This window comes from Antechinus flavipes, chromosome 6 (assembly GCF_016432865.1).
Source record: "Antechinus flavipes isolate AdamAnt ecotype Samford, QLD, Australia chromosome 6, AdamAnt_v2, whole genome shotgun sequence".
Classification (NCBI taxonomy): domain Eukaryota; kingdom Metazoa; phylum Chordata; class Mammalia; order Dasyuromorphia; family Dasyuridae; genus Antechinus; species Antechinus flavipes.
Window position 1 is genome coordinate 239,454,596 of NC_067403.1, and position 13,188 is coordinate 239,467,783.

The following is a 13,188-nucleotide window of genomic DNA, read 5'->3' on the forward strand; positions in this document are numbered from 1 at the left end:
TCCCCCTTGAACTACTTATGGCATTTGACTACCTTCTTTGATTCCCTTCAGTGTCTGCAGAACCTATTTCACTTCTCATCAGTTATTTCTTTTCTTACAAGGCAGAAGACAGCAAACTACTGGGGTTTGTTTGTGTTTCTCTATGATCAGTAAGCTAAGGTTTTTTTACATTTTTTACATTTACTTATTTTTAAATAAGTTTAAAGATGGAAAAAGCATTTATAGCTTGAGGACCTCATACCCCTGCTTTGATACAAAGATATCCAAACAAAGGAGAAAATCAGTAGCAGCAAATTTGTAAGTTCCCTGAGATCTGGAAACGTACTTTGCTCTTTCGCATCCCTCGTGCTTAGCCTGGTATATAGTAGGTGCTTAATAAATGGTAATAGACGGGTGTTATTCCAAACCAGAGATTGGAGTTCAAATCCTACCTAAGCATCTCTCCGCTATCTCTCCATCCCTCTGTGTCTCATCTACCTCCCCGTGCCCCTCCGGATGGAGCTTCAGAGGTTAAGTCTTAAAGTCATTATTATTATACTGAGTGTTGTGCAGGAACTATCATTCTGTAAACTCGGGTCCAGAGAAAGAAGTGACGGGGCCAGGGAGGACATAGGATGGAACTGGGGCTGATGGGAGAGAAGGGTCACAGGTCAAGGAAAGGCCGAGGAAACAGGCGCGGTTGTGCGGCTGCGCAACTGCGGGGGCGACTTCCGCTTCCGGCTCCATGACGCCATTTCCGCTTCCCCGCCTCCGGCCTCTTTCCGCTGGGGCCTAAGAGGGTGTGAGGGAGGAGCGGAGCTGGGGAAAGGGAGCGCGACCAGCCCCCGGGCTCCGCCCCAGCCCCAACTCGGCCCTGCCCGCCCTGGCCAACCCTCCTCTGCCGGCGCGGCGACCCCGCCCCGAGCGCCCAGCATGAAAGTGAGTGTGGGAGGGAGGCGGCCCCGGCCCGGCCGGGGAAGGAGGAGGGGGAGGGGGAGGGGCGGGAAGTGGAGAGGGAGGGAGGGATGTCAGAGGACGCGGAGTGTGGGAGGGGCCTTAGAACTGGTTGAAAGGCCTTTGGACTCCAAGGGCTGCTCTTCAGAAGTACGGGACATCTTCGAGCCCAGTGGCGGATCAGGAGGAGGCACCGAACGGAGACCGTGCCCAGAAGAATGGGAGAGCGGAGAGCTGGGCTGGGGGAGGGGCCGCGGGAGTCACTGGGGTTGGGGGGTGGGGAGCCTGGAACCTGTTATGGCCCCGAGCAACCTCAAGCCTGAGAGGAAGCCTAGACGCGCTGCGGGCTCAGCTGGGCCAGGAGCGCAGAGTGTGCAGAGCGTCCGAGGTGGACAGTAACTGAGGGTCCGAGCGCCAAGGAGCCGACCCAGCCTGCAGCTTTAAAAGTCTTCGAACCGAAAGAGAGCTTAGGGCCTAGCGCGTAGGGTGTCGGGACCGGAAGGCCAGAGTCCAGAAGTGTCCTAGAACGTCAGAGAACATACACTTTCATACCTGGAAGGCGACTTAGGACATAGAACATTGGAGCTGCCGGACACTTAAGAACACAAAATGTCAGAGCTGAGAGTGACCTTAGAACAGAGAATGATAGAACTGGCAGGAACCTTAGAACAGAAAATGACAGAGCTGGGAAGGGTCTTAGAACATGCAATGACAGCGCTGGGAGAGGCCCTAGAACATGCAATGTCAAGAGCTTGGTAGAGCCTTAGAACAGAGAATATCTGAAACAAAACGCAAAATATCAGAACTGGAAGAGACTGTGGAATTCATCTTACTCAACTCCTTTATTTTACAGATGGGGAAGATGATTCTCAGAAAAAACAAGTGACTTTTTTAGGACCACAAAGGTAGAAAGTTGACATGTCTAAAATTCTAGGTCAAATCTTCTCATTTCAAGCCCTGGTGCTCATGAATGCTAGAGGGGGAGCATTGTATCCAAACTGTTTAATCTTCTCTTTACCTGCCACAAACACTGCAGGATTGTTATGGAGCTGTACAGGTGCTTGTAAGTTGAACTGTCCATAAAATTTCAGAAATGACCTTAGATCCTTATCCTTACTTAGAAATATTAAGAAACATTCTCAGGAAATGGCCAGATGGTCTTTGAAGACCTTATTAACGGTCTGTGTTGTGAAGTGGTAGCAGTTCTTATTTGGAATTGGAGACCATGGGACCTTACCTTAGACATAGCAGTTTTGTTACTGAGGACAGCAAGTTGTTTCACCTTGATCCCAGGTCTTTTCACTCTAGACCCAGTATTTCTTACTATGTTATATGATAGAAAGTAGAAAGATTAAGGACTAAGAAATGGAGAGAAGAGAGGAAGAGGAGAAAGCCGGGGAATGATAAATAAGGATTTCATTGGGAAGGTGGATTATTCAAGAAGTTGACAGAGATGAGGTGAGGAGGGCTGATTACTTGACAGAAATGCCTTCCTTCTCCCCAACCACTGACCAGTTTGAATGACAGAAATTGTTGGGCCTATTTGAACTAAGACATGGCCCCAGGCAGGACAATGTAGAGGATCTAAGCAGGGGATAGTAAAGTCTTAACAGTAGCCAGTTAATAAGTTATGAGCACCTAAGTAGTCACCAAAAAACATAAGAGAAGATAGAATCTAGTGTTCTCTCTAGTAAGATTTTGTTGTATTTCTACCAAGCTCTTCATCTCTAGTCCAAATGTGGCTACACTGTGAACAAAGTCTCTCTCCATCTAGATCCATTTCTCCAACCTATCAATCAGTGATAGTTGATTGAAATGCTTCAGCATTGCTTTTGGGACTATATTTGAGATATTAAGAGGACAGATAATCATAGTACAATGTAGTAAACCAGGTTTAACACAAGACTCAAAAAAATAAAATGTAATATATACTGAAGATTTTTGTTACTCATGTTAAGCACATACAACACTTGCTGTAACTAGAGCTATAGGCATTATTTTGGGAAAGTAACAGTTTTGTCAAATTTGCATGGTAAGATAAGTCTGAATAGTCATTATCTCCTGATGAACTATTTCAGAGGGCATCGTCATAATAATCAGTATGTGTTTATATACACATACACACATCATCTTAAGGGGTTTGCAAAGCACTTTATATACATAGATCCATATATTCACATATATTTGTGTGTTTATATATATTTTATGATATTTAAAGCAATCCTGTGAGCTACATGTTACAGCATTTTTTTAGATGAGGTAACTGTGTCCCATGGAGGTTAAGTTGCAGTGGGTTGATTCAGCCAATTTCCGAGACAGGATTCTACTCCAGACCTGATTCCCAAGTACCCCACTATATATATCCCTTCCATCATCCTGCATCTGATGCATCTGATCTAAATCAGATCTAAACTTATCTAAACTGCATCTGACCAGAAATCCCTTTTAAAGATGTTGCCAACAATTGGTAATCCAGTTTTGTTAAAGCAGCTTGTCCTGTTTTTCCTTTTAAGCTGAAATTTGATTTTGCAGTTTGTAATATGTATGCCCCTAAATTATCCCATATTTCCTTAACTTGAACAGTTGCTTGGCAGCATTGAAGCCCCTCTTAACATCTCCACCAGCTCCATTCACTTTGTATATAGTGACATCTTTGATGCTGTTTAGCCTGAATTCTTTTTTTTTGTAGGGTGCAGCTGAGGTCCTCAGGTAATTGAGAAGGTCGTGGAATCCTCTTAATTTGGCACAACTTGCAGTTTGGCTTGTATAATGGACCACACTCAGGGGGAGGGATGCTAATATTTTCTAAGGACTCATTCTAAGTTGGGAAAGGTCAGTTGCTAAAGTGAATTAAAAGTTTTCACAGACACACATACCAGTTCTGTCCTCATTGCCACATCCCATGAGACTGTCTGAATTTATGCATTGTTTCTGTATAAATTATGCAGAGTTTCATGAAGGGTTTTCCAAAGGGTGGCCACTTGATTTGATTGCACAGCAATTGAATGATGATGTCTCACCTGCTTGTTGCTGTCCAAAGGCATTAAACCAAGTGACTTACTGTAGCATCTTGGTCTAGGACGTGAAAGCTATTCACTTCCAGAAATGGGCACTCATAGTGTGCTCCATCCTGAAATGGTTACCCATGCATAGTGACTAGATGCCTCTCTAGAGTGCTTGAAGCAGTTTGCACTTAACACATTTCTCCATGCAGACATGCTTATTCAGGAAATTCATTCCATCCCAGTAGATAAAATATGCCCAATATTGATAAAAGCCATGGTCATCAGGCATAACAAACTACAGTCCAGAAATGCCATACATGGGGGCAGGTAAGCACCCACCCAACTGCCACAGGAGACATAGTTCTGCTGTCCACTAACAAGGAAGGTAACGTGTAAGTCCACAATCATATCTCCAAGAGCCTCTGGTAGTAGCCCACACATTCCTCACCAGCAGAGAGTAAAAGGTAGTAAGGTTTGGGGATGAGTTTATTCCTATGTTGGTAGATACATTTTCATGAAGGCAAGAATATGGTGGCAAGTATCTCCTTAAGAAACTTCCTTATGACACAGTGAAGTCACTAATCCTATCGGGAAGGGTACAGTGCTTAAGAATCATTCTGTAGTAGGCAAGTCCTCATCCCTACCTCGCCCGCTTGGCATTGAATAGAGAAGTGGAATTTTGAACTCCTATCATATCCGCCATACATACCTCAGGTTTGTCTTCAAATTTTCACATTTTGAGGCCTTAAATATGTTTCAAGGGAATTAAAAGTTCAGGGGTAATACAAATGATCAGATTGGTATACATAATTGGTTCTGCTCTTTACCAAAAATATCTTCTATAGGATCAAGATCAAAGGAATCTAACAACTTGTCGATTGTTAAAACAAATGTATTGAGATAGGAGGATGCTACTTTTTGTTTGGTTTGGTTTCATTCTGAACTTAAAAAAAAACTTTTCCATACACAAAGCAGAATCCAGAGGATTATTTTTACATTACTTTCAAAACTGCCCCACTTGTCTGTGCTTCCTTCTGAATGACCTTTTAATGTTCAGTAGCCCTTTTTCTTACATCACTATTATTAATTCTTCCTCCCAATCTTTCAATTTTAAAAGTAAGATAAAGAAAGAAAGAAAGACTCATGTAATAAGATATATCTAGTCAAGCCAAACAAATCCATTCAGTAACCCCAAAAATACATCTTTCTTCATCCTGAGTCCATCACCTCCGTTTGTCAGGAAAGAGGTAACATGCTCCATCATGGTTTCTCTGGAGGCATGGTTTGTCACACAGTATCGATTGAAGTTCTCCAAGTCTTTCAAAATTGTTTTCCTTTATAGTATTATTTTTCATTTGTATAGATTGTCCTAGTTAAGTTCACTTCCCTTTTCATCAGTTCAAAATTCTCTGAAATTTCTTTTTTAAGGCACAATAGTATTCCTTCAAAACTTGTTGTCATTCCCTAATTGGGAAAGGGGGAGAAAAAAAAAAAAAAACTGTTGATCTTCTTAGTTCAGTAATAAACTGTTTTGGTGCTCTTTTCAGTTCACCTTATTTATTGACTCTCCCTCTTACATTCAGCACACTACAATTTGACTTAAAGAATAGGAAGACTTGTTTGCACAGTTAGCAGACTTAATGTAATACTAATTAAAGAGTATTTCCTTGTGTCTGGAGCGAAATGATGTTGCTAATAAAAATGCTTTTTAAATTAGTGTGTTTTTTTTTTTTAATCATGAGCAGGAGAATGTTAGCAGTTCACTGATTGCTAATAAAAAGACTAGGTAGGCTACTCAGTCATTTATCTAAATGAAGACAGCAGCTAAATTGTATGTAGAGATAAATTGTATGTAGAGTAAAGTTGATGAGTAAGTGAGATTAAGATGAAATCACAAGTTTACATTTTTTAATTAGTTTATACCTTTAACAACTGCTTAGAGTGACACAGTGATTGAATGTCTGCTTAAGCCTTCTGGAAATAATACAGTTCTACTAAGTTCTGAAAATTCTTTGTGTGTATATCTGTTATATATGAGCACATATGTCTACACACACACACACACACACATACACACACAAATTTATAACGCATGACTGACTGCATTCTTGGCTATCTTTGTCCCCTCTTTCCCGTATATCATAAGGCAATCAGGGTCTTCAACTACCTTGGCACCTAGATGTCACATGGAATTTGGGTATCAGAGTCAAGAAGACTTAAGCTTCTTTGTCTGTAAAATGAGGCTAATAATAGCAGTTACTTCGCAAGGTTTTTGTAAGGAACCAAAGATATAACATTTATGAGCTATACGACCCAGCACAAGTCATTTAACTTCTTGCCCTCAGGTTTTTCATCTATAAAGTAGAGATAATAATAGCACCTATTTCATAGAATTGACAAGATTAAATGATACAAAGCACTTCTTGAAACTTAAAAGTACCCCATGCATGTTAGCTATTATTTTGTGTCCATATAAAGGGGTGTGTGTGTGTGTGTGTGTGTGTGTGTATGTGTGTGTGCGTGCATGTGCATGCGTGTGCATATGCATGTGAATAAGGGTGCAGCTGACTACCCTGTTACAAGGCCAGGGCCAATACACCTCAGCTTCACTGATCACTGGAGTAGTTTACACAAGAACTTATGAACGGCAATTGGTCAGGGCTCTAAGGCTCTAAAAATCTTACCTTTCAAAAAACCCATTATATGAAATGTTCACAAGTTCTTATTCTTTGAAGTGAGCTCTAGTTGTGCTATACCTTGGAGGCAGACAGCAAGGAAAGAGCTGTGGATTTGTCGCCAGGGTTTAAATTCTGATTTTTAGCATCTACTGTCCAGGTGCCTTAGGACAGATTGTTTCTCATCTCTGTGTCTTAGTTTCCTTATTTGTAAAATGAGGGGATTAGGCAAAATTATCCCTAAGATTCCTTCCAACTTCCAAGTCATAGAATCCTAGATCATACAAGGTTAGAGTTAGCAACAATAGCCTTAAGAACTGCTGTGTGCTGAAGAGTGAGAGACCTCATTTCTGGTCCCTCTGAAACCTATTCTCAACATGATCTTGGGCAACTTGTATTATTTTTCTGTGTGTCAGTCTTAGAAAGCAGGGGTTGTTGCACCAGATTTGGGGGCGGGGGAGGATTCCTTATCCTAAGATCTACAACCCTCCAAGGAGTTCAGTTTTAGATGGGTCCTTGAACTTTAATGAGAGAAAAAATCGCATCTTTATTTTCACTAATCTGTTACTGAAATTTAGCATTTTTTCCCAAAAACATTCCAAGAAGAATCTCTGATCTTTACCAGACTGCCAGATGGGTCCACGACACAAAAAAATGGTTAAGCACGCCTAGACTCTGATATCTAAGGCCCTTCCCCTTGTGAATTTCTAGAATTCTAAATGTGACATTTGTGCCATGGGGCTTCTTTTCTGATTTCATTAAAAATTCATACTTCTCCAAAATCTGATTTTTCTTTTTGTAGGAGGGAGTAGTAAGCAGACTAATTTCTTTTGAAGCCTGCTCCTAAGGGCTACCCACTAAAACTTGTGTGTCTGATGTATGCATCGTAATAATTCCTTCACTCAAATAGCACTGGCCATATATCATTTTATTAAAGATTCTTCCTGATAACAGCAGAATGGTAGGAGCCAGCAATTGATGCTGTTTATGTTGGCAGGAAGCTAAGATCAATAAGCTTTAATTTATTCATAAGCTCCAGGTCAGGATTTGGATTCCAGCACCCTAACTTGTGACCTACTTACTACCAGGGGGATAGGAAGTTTATGACTTCTCTCTAGAACCCATTTTCTTCATTTGTAAAAAGAGGTTGGATTAATTGACCTCAAATGAGTCTTCTACATCTAGATAAGGTATAGCTTTTAGGGGAAATATAGTCATAATCCTGAGGCCCCCTGACCTTAGAATGCTTATTGTTCTAGCAATCTGTCTGTCAATGAGTCTAAAGTCTTCTGGCCTTAAAATAGTCCTACAAACATTGCCGACTGACTGTCAGATAGATTAATCCGCTGGTCAATGATAACCAAGTTCCTGAGACAATCGTGAATAGACCACTCCTCAGCTCTACCTCTGGGCCATAAAATTAGCATATCAGTGACAGGAAGAACCAGATCTGTCTGTCTTTTCCTATAAATTTCTCTTCTTGCTCCGGGTTCTTTGCTAAATCTTTTGGAACTTAGCCTGCTTCAATTGGCATTACAATTACAATAAACTTTATCCCTTGACTTGGATATGGGTTCAAGCCTGCATATTCTTTTGAGACACCTCATGACACAGATCTGCAACCCCAACATTTTGGTGTCTCCTTTCTGAACCTCAGCACTCTGAGCTGTAAGGTGCCTTCCAATGCTAAATCCTCTGATTTAAAAGAATTTATTAATTTGTTAATTATTTTATTATTATATTACCTGGTATTAAGACCCAAGTATCTTATACATAGAGTAGGTAATAATCAACACGCATTTTGTTGATTAGGCACAGACTATTTGTCAGGTACAATGTTAGGTTCTGGGTTTATATACAAAATGACAAAAATGAAATAATCCCTGCCTTCTAGGAGTTTACATTTCCTCTTTGAGCCCTCCAACTGTCACCAGACCTTTGGATAAAAATATCCTCTTTCCAAACATGTTTCAAAGATTATGCTTTCTTCACCTCTTTTTAACTTTTATTGATACCTATTTGCACCATAGTCATTTCCCTCTAAACCTACCCCCATTTTCAATCCCATTCAACCCACCTTCATGACTGCAAAATGGTTTTAAAAAAGCAATTGACCAAGCACCTGCGTCCACCAGCTTGTTACATCTTCTCCTTGGAGTCCCCTCACTTCTACAGACCGCTTCATCCTCTCCTCTGGAATAAGCTCAATTTCAAGTCAAATTCAGCCTCCTTGCAAGTGTTGTTTTTATTAACATTATTGTAGGCATTGTTTATGTTGTTCTCCTGTTTCTCATTTCCCCGATGTTCATTTTAATTTGATTCTCACCTGCATGCAAGTGTGTGACTGTGTATAAGATTGGAGACACTGTGATTTCTGTGCCTGGCACATAGCAGACAGTTAATAATTGCTTGTAGAATTGAATCGCAGCTGTTATTCTACACTCTAGGGAAATCTTCATGGCCACTGAGGTAGGTGCCACCATTATTATTGACTTTCCACTTTACAGTTGAGGAAACCAGGGTGCAGAAAGGCCAAGAGATTTGCCTCTGCTCCCTATCTTTCACATCCACCCTCTTCTTTCCATACCACAACCATTTTGATTTAGACCTTTATCACCTCTTGCCTACACTATTGCAATAACCTCCTGATTGGTCTTTCTGTACTCCATTCTTCCTGCTCCGTTCCATTCTCTCCACAGATGCCAAATTGACATTTTCAAAGCACACAACAGCTCATGTCATTCTTCTGTACAGGAATTGTCAGTGCTTTCCTCAATTTGCTCCAGGATAACATGCAACCTCCCTTGTTTGGCATTTAAAGCCTCTCACCCTACCTGCCTTTCCAGCCTAATTATACATTACTCTTTTCCCCTTCTTTTTATGCTCTGGCCACACCGACCTGCCTTCTATCCCTTATACACAATATTCTGTGTCTCTATGCTTTGGAATATGCTGTGCTCTGTGTTTAGAATGTTAAAGATATCCTTCCTTCAGCTTCTTAGATACTCTGTCTTCAGGACTTATTTCAAGGGTCAACTCTGTTAGGAGGTCTTTCCTAAATTCCCCAAGTTGTGTAGGGCCCACCTCCAGTCATTTTTTTCATGTAGTTTCTGTATTATTTTCTCTCACAATGAGGTCCCTGTAATAGCTAGCCCAGATTTAATGTGCTGTGTAAGTACACTCAAAACAATAGCTCTTAGCTTCTACTGTGTGGTTACTTTTTCTCTAGTTAGCCAAAGGAGATGGTTCAAAGCAGAAACATTTAACAAAATAGCATAGTACAAGCATTTAAAGTAGAACATTTTTCTGTAAATATAGGGTGCACTCTCCAACACATAAACACAGTACCAGTGGAGAGAATAAACCTGAAAAATGATTATGTACACATTAGAAAAATGTGTAGAGGAGCAACCCATATTTCTGATATTGCATGATCGCTGGTGCTTTCTGGTGATGACATTGTGCTTTTCTCAATAAATTACCACCATTCCACCAGACTTACTGGACTTGCTCCATTCTGAGCACTGCCTTTCTCTTGGCCCCATTCTTATGGGTGGGTAGGGGGTACTCTGTCTGCTGATGTGCTCATTTCTACAATCAATTCAGCCATGTCAGCTGCAAACACTTAAACCTCTGTTTGAGAAGGACAGACTAACACCTTTTTATTCACAGCCAAAGAGCATGTGCAAGTCCCAGACTCCTGGATGTAAAACATACTTGATGTCCTGGAGTAAAACATACCTCTTGGCCAGGAGAGTCAATGGGATTAGTGTTCAATGGGCATATGTGCCTATGGTCATAATCACCACATCCACCCAACAAAAGCCAGGCAGAATGCTCCTCACTCCAAATTGGCGGTGAAATCAAAGACTTTGTTGCTTAGAATCTTAGGATTTATATAATCTGACCCATTTCTAGGATCTCAGGGCCCATTTTCAATTTTCATCCTGCATGACCAGTCTTCAGCCTTTGACACTGTCAATCACCCCTTTCCCCTAGATACTCTTGGTTCTCTTTTTACCTGTCTGTCTGTTCCTTCTCAGATTCCTTTGCTGGATCTTGATCCAAGTCACCCATTAAAGTGGGTGCCAGGGTTCTGTCCTGGGCTGCCTTTATTCTCCCTCCATATTATTTCACTTGGTGATCTCATCAGTTCCCATAGATTCAATTATCCTCTCTATGTTGATGATTCTACAATCTATATATTATGCCCTAACCCCTCTCCCAACCTCCATACTTTCTTCTCTCACTGACAATCAGACATCTTGATCTGGATGTCCCCTAGACAACTTAGATTCAATGTGTTCTAAATGGAATACATTATCTTTCTCCCCAAGTCATCCTCCCTTCTGAACTTCCCTATTCCTATATTTGTATATATCCTGTATTTTAAGAACATGCCTAGTCATCCCAAGCAGAACAGAAGTTCCCTGAGGGCTGGAATAATCTCACTTTTGTATTCATATCCTTACATTATCTGGCACATAGTAGGTGTTCAGTAAAGATGACTGATAGGATCAGTAAGTTCTAAAGCAGAATCCCAATTGAGTCCCTCATGCTTGCAACTCAGTTGTTCTCCTCACTCTGCTTTCCAGTATCCAATTCTTACTAAATCCTATCAATTTCACCTTTTTTTATATTTCATATTTGTTCCCCCTTCTCTCTTGTGACATTGCCACCCTCTGGTGCAGTCCCTTAGCACTTCCAACCTAGACTATTGCAGTGGCTACTGGTTGGTCTCCTTCCCATAAATCTCTTCCCACTAATCTGTCCTTCACTCAGCTGTCAATTTAATCTTTCCAAGGAGCAGATCTGACTGTCATGCACATCACACACTCCCCCGTTCTGGAAGCTCCAGTGACTACTTATCTCCAGGATCAAATATAAAAATCCTATTTGGTATTCAAAGCCCTTCACAGCCTGGCTCCCTCCTGTCTTTCCAATCTTCTTATACTTTACTTCCCACTATGAACTCTACAACCCAGTGCCACTGGCCTCTTGCTATTCTTCCAATTGCTTCTTCCATTGCTCAGCTCTGGGCATTTTCTCTGACTGCCCATACTGCCATGTTCTGCCTTCTCATCTCTACCTCCTGGACTGTCTTGACTCTCTTCAAGTCTCAGCTAAGATCCCATCTTCTGTGGCAGTCTTGCCTTATTCTCCTTGCTGCTAATGGCTTCCTTCTGTTGATTATCTTCAGATTACTCTGTTTCTATCTTGTTTGCATAGTGTCTCCCCCTCTAGACTGAACTCCTCAAGCTCAGGAAACGACTATCTTTTGTCCTTTATATAAAACCACTTCACACAGGGCTGGACTCATAGTGGGACCTTAGCAGGAACATAAACTAGGCTAAGGAAGCAGGGTCAGTATTCTCTACTCACTGCCTGAAGTCTGTCTCTGTTGTGCATATTGGTAAGTAGTAAACCCTGTGTGTTTGGTTTCATTTCCTGCTGTAGTTTAACCAGGGAAAATTTCAGTCTCCTTATGTTTGTATGTATCCTGTATTTTAAGAACATGCCTAGTCATTCCAAGCAGAACAGAAGTTCCCTGAGGGCTGGAATAGTCTCACTTTTGTATTCATAACCCTATAGTAACTGGCACATAGTAGGGGTTCAGTAAAGATGACTGATTGATAAAACCAGTAAGTGTCTAAAGCAGAATCCCAATTGAGGTCACCATCGAATCCTGATCCAGTACTTGCCATCCATTACCCTGCCTAGAAAGCTGTTGCATATATAGATTCTGGATTCTCTTTTTGAATTCCCTATGTCCTACAAAAATGATGCTGGCATAGGTAATTCTGTATTAAACACATTCAGGAGACAGGAAGTCCCTTATGTGTGCAACATACTGTACTGAACATCGAGGAGCCAAAGTCTCCTTCCCTTGTACAATGTGTATCAGGACTGAAAAGCACAAAATGTTCCAAGCAATCTTGTCAAATGAGGGGAAATAAAGAGTAATGACTTCAAATTTTTCATGCCATTTAAAACACTACTGGATGCCATGGTCTATACTGTTTGGTCCATAGTAGGTACAAATTCATGCTTATTGAATTGATGTGATTTATATATCCTAGCTGTAGTAATATTAATAATAGTTCATTTTCAATAGGACTTAAAAGATTCATGAAACTCTCTGTAAAGGATTTTGGATCCTTACCACAATCCTATGAAGTAAGTACTGTTTTCCCCAAAGAAATGACTTTCTCCTCATCAGTCAACCCTTCACTTGTGCCCCTGATTTACTCCTTCCTTTGCCCTCTAACAGATTGTCCTATATGATTCTCTTTTGGGAATCTTCTCTCATTCCCTGTTGTCAGAAGCCATGCTTTGATATCACTCTTAATGCCCTCCTCCACCTTACCATCCCCTCAAGCTGATCTCCTCTCCCTCTTTCCTTTTCTAACCAAACTTCTAGAAAAAGCTGCCTCCACTTCCTCTCCTCTCATGCTTTCCCCCCTTCCTATACCTGTGATTTTATTTGTTTGGAATTCTCAGGATGGAAATCTCCCCCCACCGATCCACATCAGAAATTCATCTATACATTATGAACTTAGGGCATTGCCTGGATC

The 13,188-nt window shown here is 41.1% G+C and overlaps 1 protein-coding gene across 1 annotated transcript in view; it reads left to right on the forward strand.

Moving 5' to 3' along the window:
* The first annotated feature begins 645 nt into the window (after positions 1 to 645).
* The window catches only part of LOC127541087 (transmembrane protein 263-like), a 348,453-nt gene continuing 335,910 nt past the window's right edge, over positions 646 to 13,188 (forward strand). The window contains exon 1 of the mRNA XM_051966179.1: positions 646 to 918. Within this exon, the coding sequence (XP_051822139.1) occupies positions 913 to 918 (6 nt within the window). The 5' untranslated portion in view covers positions 646 to 912. The remainder of the gene's footprint in view (positions 919 to 13,188) is intronic.